The following is a 23,700-nucleotide window of genomic DNA, read 5'->3' on the forward strand; positions in this document are numbered from 1 at the left end:
CGTCGGGGGGGAAGGTAGGATGTAGTGGGGCGTCGCTGGTTGCGCCCGCAAGCACGTCAGACGCCCCCTCGTCAGCAGAGGCCGTGGAAGGAGCAGGGAGACCCCCCCCAGGAGGGGACCCCCCCAGGAGGGGACCCCCCCAGGGGGTCTGAAGTCTACACAAGCCCGTGCTCCGGAGGGGCCAAAGCAAGGCGCAGAGCCCAAGATGCACTGCTGCACTGCACTGCCTAGCCTGCAGGTGGAGTGGAAGAGCACTGAAGCTGCGAGGCCAGTGGGGGGGCGGTGACTAGCTGGCAGGTTTGGGGGGGTCGCCGTCCGTCCCCGCGTGGCTGGGGGGGCAGCCGTGGGGGGCCGCGGGGCAGCCGTGGGGGGGCCGCGGGGCAGCCCTGGGGGGCCGCGGGGCAGCCGTGGGGGGCCGCGGGGCAGCCTTGGGGGGCCGCGGGGCAGCCGCTGGTTCCCGTGGCGTCGCTGCCGCAATGGCTTGTGGGGCTGGAGGGGCTCTGGCCGCTCTGCCTCTCGTTGTTGAGCTCCTCCCATCTGGCTCTGTTGGCTTGGATCATGTCCACCATTGGCTGGAGCTTTGGGTTCAGTTTCACCAGAGTCTGAAAGAAGGACAGGAGTTAGGGGTTGGAAGAGAGGGGTGAGGGTGGCAGGATTCTGTCTGTGTGTGTGGTGTGTGTGTGTGTGTGTGGGGGGGGGCACTGACTACAACACCTTATTCACAAAAAAACCTTTTTAATAAAACAAAAAAGCGGTTGACGCAAACAAACAAGAATGGAACGGTTTTCCGAGAAAATGGCTCCTGCCACTTTAAGATTACAAAGAGCCTGTTGGGTTGTAATGAGCCGCTTGTCTCTCCACATTGTGTGATGAACAGTGGGCAGCTCTGTCACCGCTTTCATCAGGCTTTTAATGAACGACCCCCCCCCCTACACGAGAGCTTCTCCACACCGCCTGAAGCCCCTGTGAACCGTATCTGCTTCCTCGGGTTTCCCAGGGAAGACACTGTCATTAACCAACATTTCATCAGTCCCTCTCCATATGGAAACACTCACCCATCCCTTGGCAGAGCCCAGCACAAAGGCTTTTCACCTGAGCTGAAATCCACGGCATTCAACAAGACTGCTTCCATTTCTCCCCCGCTCACAGTCAATAAAGCGAAGCCCAAACTGGGAATTCAGCTGGGATTGTGCCAGGGGCGATTCTAGGATCAGACCTTTAGGGGTGCTCAGCCCCAATGAGAATGTGACATGAATACAGTGCCTTGGAAAAGTGCTAAACCCCCTTGCTAATAACAGGAATGCAAACAGGTCAGGGGTAAAAAAGGTGAGAAGGATACAGGGAACCCCCGACCCTCTAGGGGGGTCCAGGGGCATGTTCCCCCGGAAGGAAATTTATTACATTTTTGATTTAAACGCATAAATCTGGTGCACTTTGAGAGCAAAATTAAGAGGCTAGATCTATGTAGAATCTGTGCTCTTGTAAAACATAAATAAATTTTTTGTATAGCATACATCATAAAAAACAATTAAACAAACAGGATTACCTGTGTTGAACTACTTTAAAAAGCTAAAGGCAAAAGCATCACTTACTGTAAAGCTAACACACATCCAATAGACATCATTTTTAATATTGTCTTAAAATTGTTTCTACTAGATGATGTAAGATGGGTCTGTAAACCTCTCCCCACTCTGCCTCTGATTGGCTGTGAGGTTAAGGCATTAGGTGTGACGATTGGTTCCAGAGCCAGTTGTAAAGTTGGGAAGCACGGGTAAAATAAAAAATAATCACCTAAAGATGAGGAGTTTGCAGGCCTGTAATAAATCCCTAATTTCACTGGATAACAATTAATACATTTATGTATTATTATGCAAAATATTGAATGAATGAAAAAACTAAGGATGTCCCTTTCTTCATGAACTACCAGCATCAAATTATAATAAACAATAATATGTTTTTTTTTTAATAATTATTATTTTTAGGGGTGCTGAGGTGAAATTGGGATGCTTGCGCACCCCTAAAAAGGGTCTAAAATCGCCAGTGGATTGTGCAAACGTTCAGAGTGTCGAGTGTCCTCTGGACTCTCGGTGCTTCTTCTCCACAGTCAAGCTACCGTCTGACTGACTGTATATTCTCCATGCGTATGCATGGAGAATATACAGCAGCGCAATTAGGCGATCTTTGTCTTGGCCAAAACTGTCTTAAAAAAAAAAAAGTCAAAAGAGTTTGTTGTTTATCGTCAAGAGGCGGTGGACAGCGGAGGCACGTGTGTTCCAAATGGCATACTCCAAAAAACCTGCGCCACAATGAAAACAACTGTGATACGCCACTAAGATGGAGACCATGTGTGGTGAAGCTGCACAGTTCAAAACACGAGCCTCCTCGTCTACACTCTGAAGAGTCGTAATGGCCTCTCATTTCTACGCAATGCATAATTATTTCTGGAGAGAGCGTTCCATTTTACGCTTCAAACCGTAACCTCGTGACTTGGTGTCCACAACGTCGCATGGCGAACATAATATTTAAAGGTTAATGGCTACAATAACAGGAAGTGTGAATCTTGCTGGATAATGAGTGCATGTGGATTTGGAGAGGATTGTATCCCTGTTATGTGTGAGGCCAACAAAGAGCAGTGGTCACCACAGCAGTCCCGATGATCCGGTCTCTCTCTGATCAACCTAATCCCTGGGTTAGTCTCCCCAGCTCAGCTGCTAACAGAGGAGGATTTTCAACAGAGGATCATGTGGACATCTCTCCCTCTCTCATTCCCCTGTCTACAGTGTGTATCTCCAGGGAGAGAGAGCCCTGCTGTAGTCCTGGTGCCTCGACAGCATCGCTGTTCCGGAGAGACAGTGGGGGAGGCGGTAGACATCTGGTTATCTCGGGGGGCCTTTGAAGACGGAACGTTGCATAAAGGTGGATTAATATTCCACACAATAGCCAGCGAGCTCCGGTAGAAGGAGATGCGTGAGATTCTCTTCCTCCCACAGACACAACCTGAAGCCTGTGAACTTCCTCCTCGACGCTCTCCCTCCCACAGACACAACCTGAAGCCTGTGAACTTCCTGCTCGACGCTCTTCCTCCCACAGACACAACCTGAAGCCTGTGAACTTCCTCCTCGACGCTCTCCCTCCCACAGACACAACCTGAAGCCTGTGAACTTCCTGCTCGACGCTCTCCCTCCCACAGACACAACCTGAAGCCTGTGAACTTCCTGCTCGACGCTCTCCCTCCCACAGACACAACCTGAAGCCTGTGAACTTCCTGCTCGACGCTCTCCCCGCGCTCCCTGCCTGCCTCTAATAGGCCGCTGGTCTTGAGCTGGATGCTACTGGCGTGCTCTAAGCACGGCTCGTTTGCACGACGATGGCGCAGTGAGGCAGCACACACACACACAAACAGCCGCGCAGTAGCCAAACACCTTTGTTCCTTCGCATCTACAAAGGCAATCCGCGTGTTCAAAGATAAACGCGAGTCAACTGTTGCTTCTGAAGTTAAAACTGGAATCATCCCACACAATGACGTTTTTTTTTTTTCTGCTTTGGTTGTTTGATTGTGTTGTTGTTTCTAGTTTAGAATAATCATCGGGAAATGAATGATGAGGGAAGTGCAATATGGTTGGTGAATATTTTGGGGTTAACTACTTTAACAATTCCGGTCGTATCTTTTCCTGGTCGAGTTGTGTGGTCTGTGAGTGGGCGTGTTCTCTTCAGGAAGTCCTCCATCGCGCCCACACAGGCCAGGTCAGCTTTAACGTCACACACACACAACATCGCACCCCCCACACACACACACACACACACACACACACACATAACATCGCACCCCCCACCCACCCACACACACACACACACACACACACACACATAACATCGCACCCCCCACCCACCCACACACACATAACATCGCACCCCCCACACACCCACCCACCCCCCCCCCACACCCCCCCCCCCCCCACACACACACACACCCCCCACCCACCCCCCACACACACACACACCCACCCACCCCCCCCCCACACACACACCCCCCACCCACCCCCACACACACACAACCACCCCCCACCCACCCACCCACCCACCCACCCACCCCCCCACCCACACCCACACACACACACCTAAATCTCTCTATTCAGTGCATGTCTTCTTTCTGGGCCAGTGCATCAACATGTTTGAAAGCTAATTTCCGATGTGTACAGAGGATGTTTTAAAGCCGCTGTACTCTGCAAAGCCCACCCGTGGTGTAGTTATAGTAAAGCGAAAATGGAAAAGCTTTAGGTGGCAGTTAATGACGCATTCAGAATCTTGCTTCAGCTCCTAAGATGGACAATGTTCATATGTTTGTGGCTTGTAAGGGCTCATCTTTCATGCTGAGTTGAGGAACTTAAATGTAAGACTGATGGATTCATAAAATGGAGTCGTAATAGCTTTAAATAAGCCTTCACAAAAAGACACAAGGTATTCTTCTTGTTTTTGGAAACACTGGAACAAAAGAAAATGGCCTACCTTTGTACATCAGACCAGCACCTTTGATCTCCACCTTCAAGTCTGCTCTAAAGACCTGTTAATTCTCTTTGGCTTTTAGTAATATTCCTTAATCATTGTGTAGTCTACTGTTTAATATTTTTATTACTATGTCTCCATTGTTGTGTGCTTTGTTTCCTGTGACTGCTATTTCACCTCTAGAACAGCACATTGGTCAACCATGGTTGTTTTTAAATGTGCTCTATAAATCAATATTGATCGATTGATTGATTGGAACAAAATGCCTGCCTGTGTTTTACTGTAATCACTGTGGACTTGTGAAATGCCATGATCTTCTTCACATCTGCGTTGTTTGTGCTTGAATAGCTCTTCCTTTTCTTCTCTACTGACATGGACGTGCGTGTCTGAAATAAAGTGACATTGAATCAAAAGGCTACATGCTACGTTTGTCTCGTTTCCATCATCACCGACGTCAGAACTCCTTTCATGCTGAGCTGCAGTTTGGCTCGGCTCTGCTCACACCAGGAAATGTCGACTCATTCTTGTGTTCTCATTCAGACAGAAGATGTCCTTGAGGTCTTTCACAGAGTAAAAAAAAGAAGCCACTACTGTGATTCTGCGGGGCGGCGTGTCTGGAGTTCCACGCCTGCGGGTGACTCCTCCCCCGGCTGGCGTCACCAGGGAGGACAATGTGGAAGAACAGTGCTCGCTGGTGCAGGAGAGAAGAGGCTCTCTCCACTGTGAGGTCGGTGGAGATTGTGTGTGTGTGTCGGGGGGGGAGTTGGGAGAGAGTGTGTGTGTGTGTGGGGGGGGGGGAGTTGGGAGAGAGTGTGTGTGTGTGTGTGGGGGGGGGGAGTTGGGAGAGAGTGTGTGTGTGTGTGTGTGGGGGGGGAGTTGGGAGAGAGTGTGTGTGTGTGTGGGGGGGGGGAGTTGGGAGGAGTGTGTGTGTGTGTGTGTGGGGGGGAGGGGAGTTGGGAGAGAGTGTGTGTGTGTGTGTGGGGGGGGGAGTTGGGAGAGAGTGTGTGTGTGTGGGGGGGAGTTGGGAGAGAGTGTGTGTGTGTGTGTGGGGGGGGGGAGTTGGGAGAGAGTGTGTGTGTGTGGGGGGGGGGGAGTTGGGAGAGAGTGTGTGTGTGTGTGGGGGGGGGGAGTTGGGAGAGAGTGTGTGTGTGTGTGTGGGGGGGGGGAGTTGGAAGAGAGTGTGTGTGTGTGGGGGGGGGGAGTTGGGAGAGAGTGTGTGTGTGTGTGTGTGTGTGGGGGGGGGAGTTGGGAGAGAGTGTGTGTGTGTGGGGGGGGGGGGGAGTTGGGAGAGAGTGTGTGTGTGTGTGTGTGTGGGGGGGAGTTGGGAGAGAGTGTGTGTGTGTGGGGGGGGGGGGGGGAGTTGGGAGAGAGTGTGTGTGTGTGTGGGGGGGGGGGAGTTGGGAGAGAGTGTGTGTGGGGGAGGGGGGGAGGGTGTAGGGAGAGAGTGTGTGTGTGTGTGTGGGGGGGGGGAGTTGGGAGAGAGTGTGTGTGTGTGTGTGTGTGTGGGGGGGAGTTGGGAGAGGGTGTGTGTGTGTGTGTGTGTGTGGGGGGAGTTGGGAGAGGGTGTGTGTGGGGGGGGGGGAGTTGGGAGAGGGTGTGTGTGTGTGTGTGTGGGGGGGGGGAGTTGGGAGAGGGTGTGTGTGGGGGAGGGAGTTGGGAGAGGGTGTGTGTGGGTGTGTGTGGGGGGGGGGGAGTTGGGAGAGGGTGTGTGTGGGGGAGGGAGTTGGGAGAGGGTGTGTGTGGGGGAGGGGGGGGAGGGTGTAGGGAGACAGGCGGAGAGGAGGTAGGAAGGGTTACCTCATACAGCGGAGCACAGATCCCATCGATCCATTCCAGCTGAAGACCCGGCAACTCGTCTTTCCGGTTCCGATCGAAGATGGCCTGAAAGACAAACGCCGTCTCACGTCGTCAAACAGGAAACCCTCCCGCAGCAGGGACAGACCAGCAGCGGCAGAACAGCCCGACAGGCCTCACTTTGGACACAAACAAGTCGATTCCAGCTCCTGTGCTCTCCCCTGCCACCACGGCTCTGAAGCTCGACAGAGACTTCACTTCACATCCAGTTACTGGGCTACAGCTTGGGAGCCCAACACCCACTCACTCTGTGGTAAAGGGTTTGACACAGGCAGCGGACCTTAGGCTACTGCATTAGCTACTTCAGAGGGGAGGCAATGTGGCCAGGCACGATTAGTCAACAGCCAGTAATTACAGACGCAGCACTTCCTCGGTTGCCCCTAACGACCTGCGCCGGCGTTTGGTCTTCAAAGTGCAGATAGCGCACACGGAACGTTCCGCGGTTCTCTTTGAGGAAAGGAAAAATAGTCTCACAGTGCAGACAAACGATGTCGACGTGGAATCTCTCATCATTTCATCCTGAATAAATAGCTTTTCAGTCCTATAGGTAGAGGTAACAATCCTATCTTATGACACGTGTCGTCTGTTAGTGGAGAATGTGCCTGGTGTTACACACTACAGATGCTGAATGGAATTGAACCGAGGTTTCAGTCCTGGATTCCTGTGTGCACCTATGGACGTGTTGGTGGAGGTTCTAGTTCTAGTGGTTCTAGTGAGCAGGGGATTCCAGGACGCGAGGCTGTCAGATTAAACCCTGGCCCAAACATCGCCCCAGGCTCAGCAGCAGGAGTGTGTACGAGCTAACAACCTCCCCCCCCCTTTCTCTCTCTCACTATCTCTCTCTACATTTCCCTTTCTCTCTCTTTCACTTTCTCTCTCTCTTTCCCGCCTCTCTTTCTCCCCTCTCTTCCTCTCCCTCTCCCCCTCCCCCCCTCCCTCCCTCCCTCCCTCCCTCCCTCCCTCTCTCTCTCTCCTCTCCCCCTCCCTCCCTCCCTCCCTCCCTCCCTCCCTCTCTCTCTCTCCTCTCCCCCTCCCTCCCTCCCTCCCTCTCTCTCTCCCTCTCCCCCCCATCTCTCTGTGTGATGCAAGCTCTGTGTAACTAGTGACCCATGCGGGGGCCTCAGGGCTGTCCCTGTTCCGCAAATAACCAGCGTCACCTAGAAAGATCTGGGGGCGCACAAGGGGCGCAACATCTGATGTGCTCAGCGTCTGTTCAGAGGACACCAACGGCGTCCACGTCAGGGGACGAGGCGCGGCGAGGTACTCACAGACGGGGTGAGCTTCAGCTCCGATCTCTCCCGGTCCCCTTGCTCGAAGAACTCGCTGGTCACCAGCTCTGCCACCTAGGAGAGACACAGGACAGGACAGCAGGTGAGACCGGAAGGGGGGTTCGGCCCCAGAGCGGCCGCGAGACGACATTTCTCACGCGGGGTCGTTTCGGAGGGAAACACGGCCCTTGTCACCTTGCGGGATATGTCCCAGGGCTTGGTGACAGCCCCGAGGTCACACGCCGTCATCAACATGGACCTACGAGAAGGGGAAACATCCTAGAGTTACTTCTGGAATGAAACACTGAAATGATCCGTTAACAAAAGCCTTCTCTCTTGTCTCAGTTCACAACATTCTCTCTGCGTTCAGTTAAAGACATTCTCTCTTCTCTCATCTTAGTGACATATAGAACTGAATATCCAGAGGCTCCTCCGTGCTTGGGAACAGTTACCTGCACATGTCTCTGTGGGTCTTGACATTCCAGTTGTACTCTCCTTTGCTGACCAACTCAAAGAATGTGTTCCTGTTCCTGAATTAGAGGGAAAATGGCCTACTTTATTCAGGGTGTCTGCACAAGGGGGCGGTATAGGCCAGAGGAATGCTCTGTTACTAGGCAATGTAAAGCTACATGGATTGTGGCGTGTTACATAAGAAGGTATGAATAATTCATGCATGAAGTGAACCTTATGTATGGTGCGGAGAGTAAGGTACGTACTCAAAGTACAGAGTGAGATCTGTGGCTAGGATGGACTGTTTCAGCAGCTGCATGAGGTCTCCATAATCTCTGGAGGACAGGTTGGAGAATATGTTATGTCCCTGCAGAAAAAGAAAAAAAAAAATACACACAGTTTAAAATGTGCATGAGAGAAAAGAATTATACACTTTCCATTTTAGAACTCGTGACATTGCTTGGGAGAAGTCAGTGCTGGTGTAGATGTCATCATTGTTTGACTCTGAAAGGAACTCAACCAGACAGTGCTGAAGTGGGAATGACTGTGTGCGCATGTGTGTGTGTGTGCTGCGAAATTTTAAGCGACAAACAGCAAGCGTCTATGGAAACCCAGTCAGAGGGATTTCAGATGAACCACCCACAGATCTGGGTATTTGGCCCCTTGACGTAAAAACATTCTACACTTTTGAGTCCAAACATCAGTTCAGTCTGGGCCTGGAAGAAAGAAAAGTCTGGAGTGTTCTACGAGCCGGTCAGAGAGAGAACCTCGGCCCTGGCTGGTGGGCAGGGGGGTGGAGCTGGGAGGCTGTCCAGAGGACAGGGGGGTGGAGCTGGGAGGCTGTCCAGAGGACAGGGGGGTGGAGCTGGGAGGCTGTCCAGAGGACAGGGGGGTGGAGCTGGGAGGCTGTCCAGAGGACAGGGGGGTGGAGCTGGGAGGCTGTCCAGGGGACAGGGGGGTGGAGCTGGGAGACTGTCCAGGGGACAGGGGGGTGGAGCTGGGAGACTGTCCAGGGGACAGGGGGGTGGAGCTGGGAGGCTGTCCAGGGGACAGGGGGGTGGAGCTGGGAGGCTGTCCAGGGGGCAGGGGGGTGGAGCTGGGAGGCTGTCCAGGGGACAGGGGGGTGGAGCTGGGAGGCTGTCCAGAGGACAGGGGGGTGGAGCTGGGAGGCTGTCCAGGGGACAGGGGGGTGGAGCTGGGAGACTGTCCAGGGGACAGGGGGGTGGAGGTGGGAGACTGTCCAGAGGACAGGGGGGTGGAGGTGTTTCAGCGGAGCTCTCTGGCTCCCTCTCCCAGCCCGCAGGCCCGGCATGAACAGCACCACTAGGACATGGGCAGAGTCCTCAGGTGTCTCTAGAGGAACAGGGGAGAGGAGGATGGGGGAGAGTTTAAGGGAAGGAGGAGTGGAGAAGCCCGGAAGGAGTGTGGCATTGTGGGAAGGGTCCGTGATAATGAGCCCATCCTGCTCGTAGGTGGACTCAATCTGTGAGCTCGCTTTCCCCCTCGGATTAGCAACACTTTTCATTTATATGCTAATGCAGACTATGGGAACTCATCCACCATCAACAGAATCCATTCTGGTATTCCAAGCAAACGTTTGACTGCTCACTGTGTCATCAGCTCCGTGATCATGAAGCTGATGGAGCCTGGCTCATCTCCACTGCTCCCTCAAACGCCTTTAATTAGCACACAAACCCGGTCGCCTGGTAAAACATCTCTCTCAACCAATCACCAGCAACTCTATCAGTTCCCAAATCACATCGATTTGAGGTCACGGCCTCCTTTTTCATCTCCTCGGTTGTCAGAGAGAAAGACAGTAAGTGCGGCCATGTTTGTGGGAAAGTGTGTGTTCTGGTGGTGAGACCTGATGAGGCCTCCGGAGGAGGGGATGGTGGAGGAGATGGTGTAGGTGATGGAGGAGATGGTGTAGGTGATGGAGGTGGAGGTGATGGAGGTGTAGGTGATGGAGGTGGAGGTAAAGGTGGAGGTGATGGAGGTGGAGGTAAAGGTGGAGGTGATGGAGGTGGAGGTAAAGGTGTAGGTGATGGAGGTGGAGGTAAAGGTGTAGGTGATGGAGGTGGAGGTAAAGGTGATGGAGGTAAAGGTGGAGGTGATGGAGGTGGAGCTAAAGGTGTAGGTGATGGAGGTGGAGGTAAAGGTGGAGGTGATGGAGGTGGAAGTAAAGGTGGAGGTGATGGAGGTGGAGGTAAAGGTGGAGGTGATGGAGGTGGAGGTAAAGGTGGAGGTGATGGAGGTAAAGGTGGAGGTGATGGAGGTGGATGTAAAGGTGGAGGTGATGGAGGTGGAGGTAAAGGTGGAGGTGATGGAGGTAAAGGTGGAAGTGATGGAGGTAAAGGTGGAGGTGATGGAGGTGGAGGTAAAGGTGGAGGTGATGGAGGTGGAGGTCATGGGCGGCGCTAGGGAGGGGCTAGCAGGTGCTTCAGCACCCCCAAGAAAGACTAAAGCACCCTGATAGCACCCCCAAAAATATTACAATATGAGTCCAACGAAATATTTATATTAGCCTACAGAAAGCTCAAAAAACCATTTTGCACAGAAATTAATGCAAAAAATTGCGCTCGCATTCATGTGAAGTTCCGATTTCACCTCGCATCAAAACCTTGACTAGGTTCTAGGTTCGGGTTAAGCCCCGATTGTTCAACGTAGGCTCGGCCCCTGATGGGGGATGGGCTGGCTCTGGCCATTACACTGCCGGGCTGAAAATGGGTCCCACTCTGGCCCAGGCGGCCCTGATAGTATTTATATATAATATATAGAATTGCGCAGCTCCCCCTGTCAATGATCTAGCACCCCCTTAGCACCTGCATTAAAAATTCTCTGGCGTCTCCCCTGGTGGAGGTAAAGGTGGAGGTGGAGGTGATGGAGGTAAAGGTGGAGGTGATGGAGGTGGAGGTAAAGGTGGAGGTGATGGAGCAGCACCTCACTCTGCAGGATCATGACAGCGTGGTTGAAGTGGTGGTGTTCCAGCGTAGCAGACGTCCCGTAGAGCAGAGATAGAGCTGATCCAGTCCTGAGGACACACACACACCCACATGCACACACACACACACACACACACACACACCGGCATTCATACAAATAGAGAAAAATGTAACATTACTTTAGACTACATCACTTTAGCAGGCATTAGATGCTGCTAGTCAAATCCTGCTCAATAAATCATTGTAAACATCCTAATCCTGTTCTTTCATAACTCCCAACGTGTTCAGTTTGTATCCAGCAAGGAACAGTGTGATGCTCAGCATTCCTAACCTGATATCCACACCTAGAAGACACACATGATCTTAGGTCTATCTAGCCATGTGTACCCCGCGTGTATGTGTGTGTGAGTGTTAGTGTGTGCACCTGTGTGTATGTGTGTGTGTTAGCGTGTGCACCTGTGTGTATGTCTGTGTTAATGGGGTGTGTGCATGCATGTGTGTGGGAATATCAGCAGAACTAACCCAGACTGATTTAGCAGCAGTTGTACCCACTGTTCTAACTGCAGAGGGTTAGGGTTCTAGAGGAGACGCCAGGTTTACTGCTTCTCTGTCAGACAGTCTTACATAAGTCTTATGCAACTAGCTCCTTGCCTGGGATCCTGACTGGAGCTGGGATGATACACCATGGGTGAAACCAGCATCTGTGTACGTCTGTCTACCTCTGCAGCGCACACTGCACGTGCTGTGTCTGCTATGTATTTGTAAGCCTGTGTTCAGTGATTGTGGATGTCAGATTTTTGTGCTTATGTGTGTTATGTGTGTCCGTGCATGTGTGTGGTGTGTGTGCGTGTGTGTGTGTGTGTGCGGTGTGTGTGATGTGTGTGGTGTGTGTGTGTGTGTGTGCGTGTGGTGTGTGTGTGTGTGTGTGTGTGGTGTGTGTGTGTGGTGTGTGTGTGGTGTGTGTGGTGTGTGTGCCTCTTCCTCTGCTGTGTCAGTGTGTCTGCAGCAGTGTGTCAGTGTGTCTGCAGCAGTGTGTCAGTGTCTCTGCAGCAGTGTGTCAGTGTCTCTGCAGCAGTGTGTCAGTGTGTCTGCAGCAGTGTGTCAGTGTGTCTGCAGCAGTGTGTCAGTGTCTCTGCAGCAGTGTGTCAGTGTGTCTGCAGCAGTGTGTCAGTGTGTCTGCAGCAGTGTGTCAGTGTGTCTGCAGCAGTGTGTCAGTGTCTCTGCAGTGTCAGTGTGTCTGCAGCAGTGTGTCAGTGTGTCTGCAGCAGTGTGTCAGTGTCTCTGCAGTGTCAGTGTGTCTGCAGCAGTGTGTCAGTGTGTCTGCAGCAGTGTGTCAGTGTGTCTGCAGCAGTGTGTCAGTGTGTCTGCAGCAGTGTGTCAGTGTCTCTGCAGTGTCAGTGTGTCTGCAGCAGTGTGTCAGTGTGTCTGCAGCAGTGTGTCAGTGTGTCTGCAGCAGTGTGTCAGTGTGTCTGCAGCAGGACCCACTTGGCCTGGAAGGCGTTGTTAGTTCCTCGGTGGTCGAGGTCGTGACAGACACATCCCACGATGAGGGCCAGGATCTCCACCTCCGTCAGGGTCTCCTGGAAGCCCGCCGTCTGACACACACACACACACACACACACACACACACACACACACACACACACACACACACACACACACACACACACACAGGCACATACACACAACAACCATAAACACACACACCCACATGCACACACACACACAACAACCACACACACCCACAGACAAGATGATGTCACACAGGGAAAACACATTGAGTGAGCACATTAGGTGCACCAGACTTCAACGTGTGTGTGAGTGAGTGAGTGAGTGTGTGTGTGTGTGAGTGTGTGTGAGTGTGTTGAGCACGGCAACAAATCCAGACAGTAGAGGTAGCCTAGCTAACCCTAACCCTATCTAACCCTAACCCTAACTAACCCTAACCCTAGCTAACCCTAACCCTAGCTAACCCTAGCTAACCCTAATCCTAGCTAACCCTAACCCTAGCTAACCCTAACACTAGCTAACCCTAGCTAACCCTAGCTAACCCTAACCCTAGCTAACCCTAACCCTAGCTAACCCTAGCTAACCCTAGCTAACCCTAACCCTAGCTAACCCTAGCTAACCCTAGCTAGGTGCCCCAGCACATCCTCATTAGCCCTGTGTGTGAGTACAGCAGGTTGGCAGCATCAGCAGCCAGAGAGTGATTCATCACTGGCCTGGCAGCGCTCAGCCGTGGCCCCCTGCAGGTCGCTGGGGGAATAACAGCTGGTCGAGCACAGGTCTGAGACACTCATTAAACACCTCCTCATTAAAACACCTCGCAGGAGAGCCCACGGGCTCCGGAGAGCTTACAAACAACTGTTCCATTTCCCTCCCGCCAATAATCCCTTCAAATGGGGAACCATGCACAACACACTGCGGTTGATTAGATGAAGTAGAGTGCACGTGCGTGTGTGTGAGCGTGTGTGTGAGTGTGAGTGTGTATATCTGCGTATGTGTGTCTGTGTGTATATGAGTGTGTGTGTATATCTGCGTATGTGTGTATATCTGCGTATGTGTGTGTGTATATGTGTGTATAATTGCCCCCAGGTCCTGATAGAGTAAAAGGCTTCTGTAACTGCATGAAGCGGATCTCTGGAGTCTTCTCTGAAACAGACACCCTAACCCTGCATGAGTGTTTGTCTAGTCAGTCAGACACCAGGCTCTCAGAGAGGCCCTGACAGAGGCCAGGGAAGAACATGGGATTGTGGAGAAGGGGAGGGGAAATCAAAGGAATATAGAGAAGTATGAAAAATATATTAGGGGAAAAAAACAAGAACAGAACAATCAAAGTATAAACTAGATGGAGACACCTGCCTCAGATCGCTGCTGTACTGTGGTAGGACGTGTGCTTCTTAAGCTATTATGGAGCGGTGGCTGTGTGTCGTCCATACTCCTTTCCAGACCCCTGCCTCTACCACCCTCCCCTGCCTCTACCAGCCTGCCCCTGCCTCTACCAGCCTCCCCCTGCCTCTACCAGCCTCCCCCTGCCTCTACCACCCTGCCCCTACCTCTACCAGCCTCCCCTGCCTCTACCAGCCTCCCCCTGCCTCTACCAGCCTCCCCCTGCATCTACCACCCTGCCCCTACCTCTACCAGCCTCCCCCGCCTCTACCAGCCTCCCCTGCCTCTACCAGCCTCCCCCTGCCTCTACCACCCTGCCCCTGCCTCTACCAGCCTCCCCCTGCCTTTACCACCCTCCCCTGCATCTACCAGCCTCCCCTGCCTCTACCAGCCTCCACCACCCTGCCCCTGCCTCTACCAGCCTACCCCTGCCTCTACCACCCTGCCCCTGCCTCTACCAGCCTCCCCTGCCTCTACCAGCCTCCCCCTGCCTCTACCACCCTCCCCTGCCTCTACCAGCCTCCCCCTGCCTCTACCACCCTCCCCTGCCTCTACCAGACTCCCCCTGCCTCTACCACCCTGCCCCTGCCTCTACCAGCCTCCCCCTGCCTCTAACAGCCTCCCCCTGCCTCTACCACCCTGCCCCTGCCTCTACCACCCTGCCCCTGCCTCTACCACCCTCCCCTGCCTCTACCAGCCTCCCCCTGCCTCTACCACCCTGCCCCTACCTCTACCAGCCTCCCCCTGCCTCTACCACCCTGCCCCTGCCTCTACCAGCCTCCCCCTGCCTCTTCCACCCTCCCCTGCCTCTACCAGCCTCCCCCTGCCTCTACCAGCCTCCCCCTGCCTCTACCACCCTGCCCCTGCCTCTACCACCCTGCCTCTGCCTCTACCACCCTGCCTCTGCACCCCCCCTGCCTCTACCACCCTGCCCCTGCCTCTACTATGTGTGTGTTCTGTACTCACGGTCAGCATGGCGAACATGCACTGGCAGACGTTGAAGGCGTGCCTCCAGTTGTGGTAGAGCACCATGCGGTAGTTCTTCCTCACGGTCAACAGCCACCTGCAGAGCGTCTAGACACGCACACACACACACACACACACACACAGACCAGCTGCTAAGCCGGGCTTGAAAACAAATGCACCTGAGCTCTTGTGACTCTTGTGACGGTCTACATATCATGAGCAATTCTATACTTCACATCTACATACATTGTTTTGTCACTTAGCGGTTGCTTTTTGTTCAAAGCGACGCACAGCGCATGTCGAAAGTCCAGCAGGGTACAGTAATAGCACTCCGACTGTGCCACAGGAGGAGTGGGGAGAGGATAGAGAGGGCGGCTCCTCTCACCTCGTAGTCGATCTTGAACTTCTGCACCATGCCCAGCTCCATGAACATCCTCAGGGCTGCCGTGACCATGGCGTCCACGTCCAGGGAGAAGTCGTCAAACGACAGCTGGTCAATGCCCAGCTCACACACCAGGGGGATGTTGGCAGCCTGTGGAGAGAGAGCGGGAAGAGAGGGTGTCAGAGAGGAGGTGTGTGTGTCTGGGTGTGTGTGAGTGTGTGTGTGTGAGGGAAAAGGAGAGAGACACAAAAAGACAGAGAGAGAGAGAGAGAGAGAGAGAGAGAGAGAGAGAGAGAGAGAGAGAGAGAGAGAGAGAGAGAGAGAGAGAGAGAGAGAGAGGTGAAAGGAGAACATGCCATTTTAAGATACTGAAAATACATAAACACACTAATTAAGGCTCCTTCTGAAAGGGTTCACATTAATGAGCCGACATCAGCCGAGGAACAGACTGTGTATTTCTCTCTGAGCTCATTGACAAATTGCAGTTGCAGTCACTGGATCCTATTTTTAACCCCTAACATTTTGAAACACTCCAAAGATTCCTAAAACCGGCTTGATTCCTGCTTCTGATATGAACATGGCCCTCCATCTTGGGAATGTTCTAACGAGCATTCAAGAGGTTCCATCAGACAGACCGGAGAAATCCTCCTGTCCTTTAGACTTCCAGACTGTGGCGCTGCTGGTTGGAGAAGCTTGCACAGACGCTAGCCTTTCCCCTCTAATGAGGGCACCGTGTTACGTGACAGATTCCCTGTTCCTCTCTGATCTGTGAGCAGGTACGGCTGGCTTTCAGGGGACACTGTGTACACGCGCTACCGACACACACACCCACACACACACACAGACCTGCCACCTCCACCCAACACACACACACAGACCTGCCACCTCCACCCGACACACACACACACACACACAGAGCTGCCACCTCCACCCGACACACACACACACACACACAGACCTGCCACCTCCACCCGACACACACACACACACACACAGACCTGCCACCTCCACCCGACACACACACAGAAAAAAGCCACTTTTTCTCCGAATTGTCTTTCAGGTCAAAAGGTACGTTTCTGTCATTTCAGCGTTGTGGGTAGTGAACAGTAGGCAAGGCTGTTGCTGGTGACATTTACAACCGAGTGGAGTCCTGGTAGTGTGTGTTTACCTCAGCTCCATATGTTGGACAGTTAGGAAAGAGGTGGAGGCATGGAGCGAGCAAGAGTGGGTGTGACATCACTCTGGAGGAGGGGGCCGGGAGATCACACGCACACACACGCACGCGCACACACGCACGCGCACACACACACATGCACACACACGCACACACACACACACATGCGCACACACGCGCACACACACGCGCACACACACACACACACACACACACAGGCACACACACACGCACGCGCACACACTCATACTGCAGCACCTTGTGCTGATGGCCGCGGGGGAGAACCCTACATCAATGTGCTTGAAAACACAGTTCACAGATCGTAGACACACATTGTGAAATGAGAGGGAGGGTTGGTTCCTCTCTGCCTTTCGGTTCTCAAAGAGCGTTTTCGTCTCAATGGCATAAATAATGCAATGAAAATGATTGGATATTGATTGAACAAATCCATTTCAAATATCCCAATTAGTCATTTCATCTGGGGCCTCAAGGAATATTCTCCAATCCCTGACCCGTAGAACTGCTCTCAGCAAGCACCAGCGCATCGAAGCAATCGGAAAAGGAGGTCTCGCAGGCAAGCTATCAATCTATTCCTGCTGTATGCTGCAATTAATTATTTTTATTCTTATACAACTGAAGGTTGTGGGTGCAAATGATTCATTTTGAAACATATCTCCATTGAAGGTCGACCAGGATAACACACACTCACACGTTGACCTAAATGAATACCTTTTACCTTGGGCCATGAAATGTAAGTTCTTTTCAAGCGCCTATGTTTTAGTACTGCTGCACAATAAAGCATTTATCCATGCACGTATTATCCATAAGTCTCATTAAAATGGAAATAAATGGTTTAAATCTGACATTAAACCTCCTCAAGATACAAGATTATCTCTGTGAAGAGGTCATTAAAATGCCAACCTACTGTATCTGCATGTAAAGGAGCTATATGCGGAGGGTTTCACAGGAGAATTCATATGATCTCAACCCTCACATGCCACACACCATTAAGGATTAGATGTTCTTTTAAGGAGCTTGAAATTATATTAAAATCTTCTAGTTTATGTTCCCTTATGATTCTGATCATTCATGTAAACGAAGGGGAGCGCCCTTACCTTGAACTTATCAACCTCGGTCTTGGAACATGTTGCGTGGTATGACAGCACCTGCAAGAAAACAACAGGTTTGACACGGGGCATGGCTTCGTTATCAAAACATAATCACCCCACAGGTTCACAGTCGTACATCGTTATGGTCACGGTGCAAGATTAACCCAAATCTTCTACAGGGCTCTAGAAGTCCGCAGAGACCAACGCGTGACCCCTTACTCTTTGCGTCGGTCATCTCCTTGGTAGCGATAAGGTGCACTTCCTTGCAGTTCTGTATTCGATAAAGAGCTCTCATGTTTATACAGTGCTGCCGGGGGCAATGTACCTACATGCTAGCTCCTTCCATACCCCGACTCCCACCAGGGCACAGCCCTGACCCGGCACAGCCCTGACCCCGCACAGCCCTGACCCCGCACAGCCCTGACCAGGGCCGGAGTGAACCCATTTTCAGCCCGAAAGTGTAATGGCCAAAACCAGCCCACCCCCACCAGGGGCTGAGCCATACGTTGTAAACATTCGAGGCTTAACTCGAACCTAGCACCTAGTCAAGGGTTTGATGTGAGGTGAAATCGGAACTTCACATGAATGAGATTTTTTGCATTCATTTCAGTGCAAAATAGTTTTTCGAGCTTTATGTAATAGAGATATAAACATTACGTTGGACTCATATTGTTAGCCTATTTGCATTTAGTCATTTAGCAGACGCTCTTATCCAGAGCGACTTATATATTTGCCGGAAATTACAACCCAATTTTTTACCTGAAAGATTCGGGGCTTTTGAGAAAACATATTTTTCCCACCGTTGCAGGTCACAGACTTTTTTTACCTGGCTTTTTCAGTTTCTCCTGGCATCTTTTTCCCATCCATTGTATTATTTTCGCATCAGCTTAATCTTGCTAACTCCCTCCACAACAATAAATGATGGTTTAGGGTTGTCTCCATGGCAACAACCTTGGTACGCGCGCTACTGTTTGAGAAAGAGAGCATGCGCGACAACTGAAAACTGCACTTTTTAACCCTTGTGTTATCTTATCTCATTGTGACCCACCATCGTATTGCGACAACTTTACCGCATACAAAAACAAAGTGAAGCATTTTCTTTTAACCGTTGGGCTGTCCAGACCCCCCACATTGCGAAGGTTAAAAGAAAAATATTTGTATTGTTTTTGTATTGGGTAAAATTTGGTAAACACAACGATGGTTCGTTATGAACCTTTGGGTCATGTGACCCGAAGGCAGCACAACGGTCTGATCATGCATTTATTTAGAATAAAACCTAGTGTAGCCTTTTAGCTTACTTATCAGTCACACAGTAACTTAACAAACTTAACACACGTTTTATTCGGTGTGTGAAAAAACAAAGAGAAAGCAGGCGATCTGCCGGCCCAATTTATGAGCGGGCAGAGCGGCCCACCGGGAATTCCCCCCATTCTCCCGATGGCCACTCCGGGCCTGATCCCAGGCCTGGCCCCGACCCTGCACAGCCCCGACCCCGCACAGCCCCGACCATGCACAGCCCCCGACCATGCACAGCCCTGACCCTGCACAGCCCTGACTCTGCACAGCCCTGACCCTGCACAGCCCCGACCCCGCACAGCCCCGACCATGCACAGCCCCGACCCTGCACAGCCGTGACTCTGCACAGCCCTGACCCTGCACAGCCCTGACTCTGCACAGCCCCGACCCTGCACAGCCCCGACCCTGCACAGCCCCGACCCTGCACAGCCCCGACCCTGCACAGCCCTGACCCTGCAGAATTTGATAGTCAGTGCAGACTCTGTGGTACATGGACTCTGGATAGGAACACCGCTACCTGATGGAGCCATGTTCCGTCAAACACAGCGTTGAACTGTGCGAAACCAGACGATGTGGTGATGTGTCTGGACAGAGCGTCAGATATGACAATAGACCAGCATCAAGGGAGGAGGGGGGATGGAAATGGAGAGAGAGAAGAGAGAGATAGAGGAGAGAAAAGAGAGAGAGAGGGAGAGGAGGAGATAGCGTGGGAGAGTTTCAGATGGGGTCATCACCCTGTCTGAGTCAGCCTGGGCAGCCTGCAGTCAGCCCTCTGAATGTAGGCATCATCCTTCCACCACACACAACACTACTGCAGCTACACACCACCACACAACACTACTGCAGCTACACACCACCACCACACAACACTTACTGCAGCTACACACCACCACACAACACTACTGCAGCTACACACCACCACCACACAACACTACTGCAGCTACACACCACCACACAACACTACTGCAGCTACACACCATCACACAACACTACTGCAGCTACACACCACCACAACACAACACTACTGCAGCTACACACCACCACACAACACTACTGCAGCTACACACCACCACACAACACTACTGCAGCTACACACCACCACCACACAACACTACTGCAGCTACACACCACCACACAACACTACTGCAGCTACACACCACCACCACACAACACTACTGCAGCTACACACCATCACACAACACTACTGCAGCTACACACCACCACACAACATTACTGCAGCTACACACCACCACACAACACTACTGCAGCTACACACCACCACCACACAACACTACTGCAGCTACACACCACCATACAACACTACTGTAGCTACACACCACCACACAACACTACTGCAGCTACACACCACCACCACACAACACTACTGCAGCTACACACCACCACACAACACTACTGCAGCTACACACCACCACACAACACTACTGCAGCTACACACCACCACCACACAACACTACTGCAGCTACACACCACCACACAACACTACTGCAGCTACACACCACCACACATCACTACTGCAGCTACACACCACCACACAACACTACTGCAGCTACACACCACCACCACACAACACTACTGCAGCTACACACCGCCACACAACACTACTGCAGCTACACACCACCACACAACATTACTGCAGCTACACACCACCACACAACACTACTGCAGCTACACACCACCACACAACACTACTGCAGCTACACACCACCACACATCACTACTGCAGCTACACACCACCACACAACACTACTGCAGCTACACACCACCACCACACAACACTACTGCAGCTACACACCACCACACAACACTACTGCAGCTACACACCACCACACAACACTACTGCAGCTACACACCACCACCACACAACACTACTGCAGCTACACACCACCACACAACACTACTGCAGCTACACACCACCACCACACAACACTACTGCAGCTACACACCACCACACAACATTACTGCAGCTACACACCACCACACAACACTACTGCAGCTACACACCACCACACAACACTACTGCAGCTACACACCACCACACAACACTACTGCAGCTACACACCATCACACAACACTACTGCAGCTACACACCACCACAACACAACACTACTGCAGCTACACACCACCACCACACAACACTACTGCAGCTACACACCACCACCACACAACACTACTGCAGCTACACACCACCACACAACACTACTGCAGCTACACACCACCACACAACACTACTGCAGCTACACACCACCACCACACAACACTACTGCAGCTACACACCACCACACAACATTACTGCAGCTACACACCACCACACAACACTACTGCAGCTACACACCACCACACAACACTACTGCAGCTACACACATCATCAACACTGAAAACCCCATTAAGAACCAGTAAGAGCCGGCTAAACAGAATTAATCCTTTTCCAAACAGCATGCTCCATTTAACAGCATTGAAGCACAATTTGAGAATTAAAAACATACCGAAACACATACTTCAGCGAGTTAATGCCTGTTTAAAATTGGGTTTATTTTTGGAAAGATCTCAAGGAATCATTTCACCTGGAAAAAAAACAAGGTAATATAGGATAATTAGCAAATGGAGAGTGATGTTCTTACATCCAGGGCCACAGACTGCTTGGCCCAGGACTTCTTCACCTGGTCGTACATGATGGTGTTGTTGATGCCCAGACCGCAGAAGATCACGAACGCCTGCAGAGACAGTGACACACAGGGCTGAGGCGGTGACAGGTTACAACTTGATAAGATAAGAGGCAAGAATGTTACCTCAAAGAGCCTCTGGTCGGCGTCATCAAAGGGTTTCCCATCCAGCCTGTTCAGGACCTGGGCGACTCCTACACACCCAACAAGCACGCACACAAACAGGGTTTCAGTGTTGTTCAGTCATTTTAATATCTGCTCTCTTGTGAAAACAAGTTATATCCTAACTACAGTAACAGACATCAGCAATAAGCTGAGTTTAAGAAGCTCCTCTTTCACCTGGCCCCTGGTCTGGCTGCACTCGAGCAGGAACAGGGAGCTAAGCTCCTCTCCATAGTAGTTTATCTACATATTTTCCAGGACTTTGCTGATAAAGCTAATTGCTAATTGATAGAGAGTTCCTGTTATCATCACAGACACGTTATGCTAACTAGTAGAAACTCAAGAGAACAGCCTCAGGGGGAACTATATCGCCGCCTCTCCACTCCAGCCCATCAAAGCTTCCATGAACGAGGCTCTGATGCACTGCCTACGCACACTCTAGAAACCAGAACAATCCACCATGTGGAAGGGATGTTATTTGGGGTGAACTAGAACATGTTTTTTGCGACAGTCAAGGAGCTCTCTGTAACCAGTGACTGGATGGCTGAATGTGGCAGGACTGGCACAGGAAGGGTTACGGTCTGTTTCAAGGCTGCTCGACCCCCAGCCCACCACCAAAGCAGGCTTCAATTCCACCCCCTGCCCCCCACAAACCTTCCCGGGCTTTTAAGTTTTATCAAAAGTTTGGCGTGAGATTACCATACCTGTCAACATTTTGGTAAAAATATTCGGGCTGACGGAGGGGGAAGACAAGTTATCCCTTATTTCTCAGCGTGAGAAATGGCAGAAATGCGTGAGTCTCACGGCGAACCTGTGACACTTGAGAGCCCTGCGTCTGTCAGTGTTGTCCGGAGCGACCATGCTGATCACTTTGCGCTCCAACAAAATTAATGACTTCCCTAGCCGGATCTCAGAGGGCCGGAGTGGAGCTGCTAGCGCTGCGTGCAATATCCAGCACCAACAGCAGGCAGGAGATCAATGATTTATCAGTCTGTGTCCGTGTGGTGTTGGCCCGGGGCGGGTTCTGAACCACACTGGGCTTCCCAGCCACAGAAGTGGAACCTCTCTCTGTGTGAAAGGACTAATAGCATGTCTGGGCTTTAATCACACCACTTGTACCTAATTTTCTCTAAATGTTACCTTTGAGCTAACTGTGCAGACTGCCTTTTAACACATCACTCCTGCAGCATGGGGGGGGGGGACTCATCTAGGCTATCAGGGAGCAGCAGCTAGCAGGGAGCAGCAGCTATCAGGGAGCAGCCAGCTAGCAGCCAGCTAGCAGCTAGCAGCTCGCTATCAGAGCAGGCCGCGATGTGGAACCTACCGATGATCTGATGGTTGCTGTTCCAGATAGGAACACACAGCACAGAGCGGATGTGGAAGCCTGAAAACTGGTCTGCCTGCATCCAGAGAGGTGGGGGGGAGGGAGGGGAGGTGGAGGGGAGGGATGGAGGGTAGAGGGGAGACATGAGGAGACATGAGGATAGTGGGGTGGGGGAGGGATGGGAGGTCGGGGAGGTGGAGGGGAGGGATGGGGGAGACAGAAAGAAGACGTTACAGTAAATAACATAGGTTTCCATGTCTGCATCACATGCCGTGATACCGCACCGTACAGAGACGGCTGCATCAGTATAAACTATGCAGCCGCATTCTATTTCAGTTGCTGCTCTATCAACTATGCATACATGCGTCACCTCTAATAGAATTCTCAATAGCAACGTGAGCAACATCACTGTAGATGTGTTTTATCAGCCATTATTGGGTGAAGAACCACAACGGAAGGGAGAGGGAGAGGGAGACCATACGATATCTGAGAGAATAATGACAACACCATATCAAAGGGACATGACATAACTCGTGGTCACGTGACAGGGCTCCGTGATAAAAGGTGGCATATTCTCGCTCTGTCACCAAGCTGGGCTCAACGGATCAGTTGGAGCGTGGACGTCAGCCCTGGCGAGACACGTGGATGTTGGAGAGCGCCGGGTGTCTTACCTCAGCGTCGAAGCGCGGGTCTTGGTACG

General features: G+C 52.0%; 1 protein-coding gene across 1 annotated transcript; it reads right to left on the reverse strand.

The window, feature by feature from the left end:
* Positions 1-227: 227 nt before the first annotated feature.
* pde11a (phosphodiesterase 11a) lies at positions 228-23,695 on the reverse strand (the record flags this gene model as incomplete). Its single annotated transcript, XM_067254013.1, has 15 exons — positions 228-602; positions 6,301-6,384; positions 7,626-7,700; positions 7,821-7,884; positions 8,078-8,155; positions 8,342-8,442; positions 11,016-11,106; positions 12,503-12,612; positions 14,873-14,980; positions 15,258-15,404; positions 17,544-17,594; positions 21,473-21,565; positions 21,641-21,708; positions 23,001-23,076; positions 23,672-23,695. Coding segments are annotated over 15 exons (1,545 nt in total), but the record flags the coding sequence as incomplete, so codon positions are not given.
* Positions 23,696-23,700: the final 5 nt, after the last annotated feature.

The sequence above is a fragment of the Osmerus mordax genome, chromosome 2 (assembly GCF_038355195.1).
Source record: "Osmerus mordax isolate fOsmMor3 chromosome 2, fOsmMor3.pri, whole genome shotgun sequence".
Taxonomy (NCBI): domain Eukaryota; kingdom Metazoa; phylum Chordata; class Actinopteri; order Osmeriformes; family Osmeridae; genus Osmerus; species Osmerus mordax.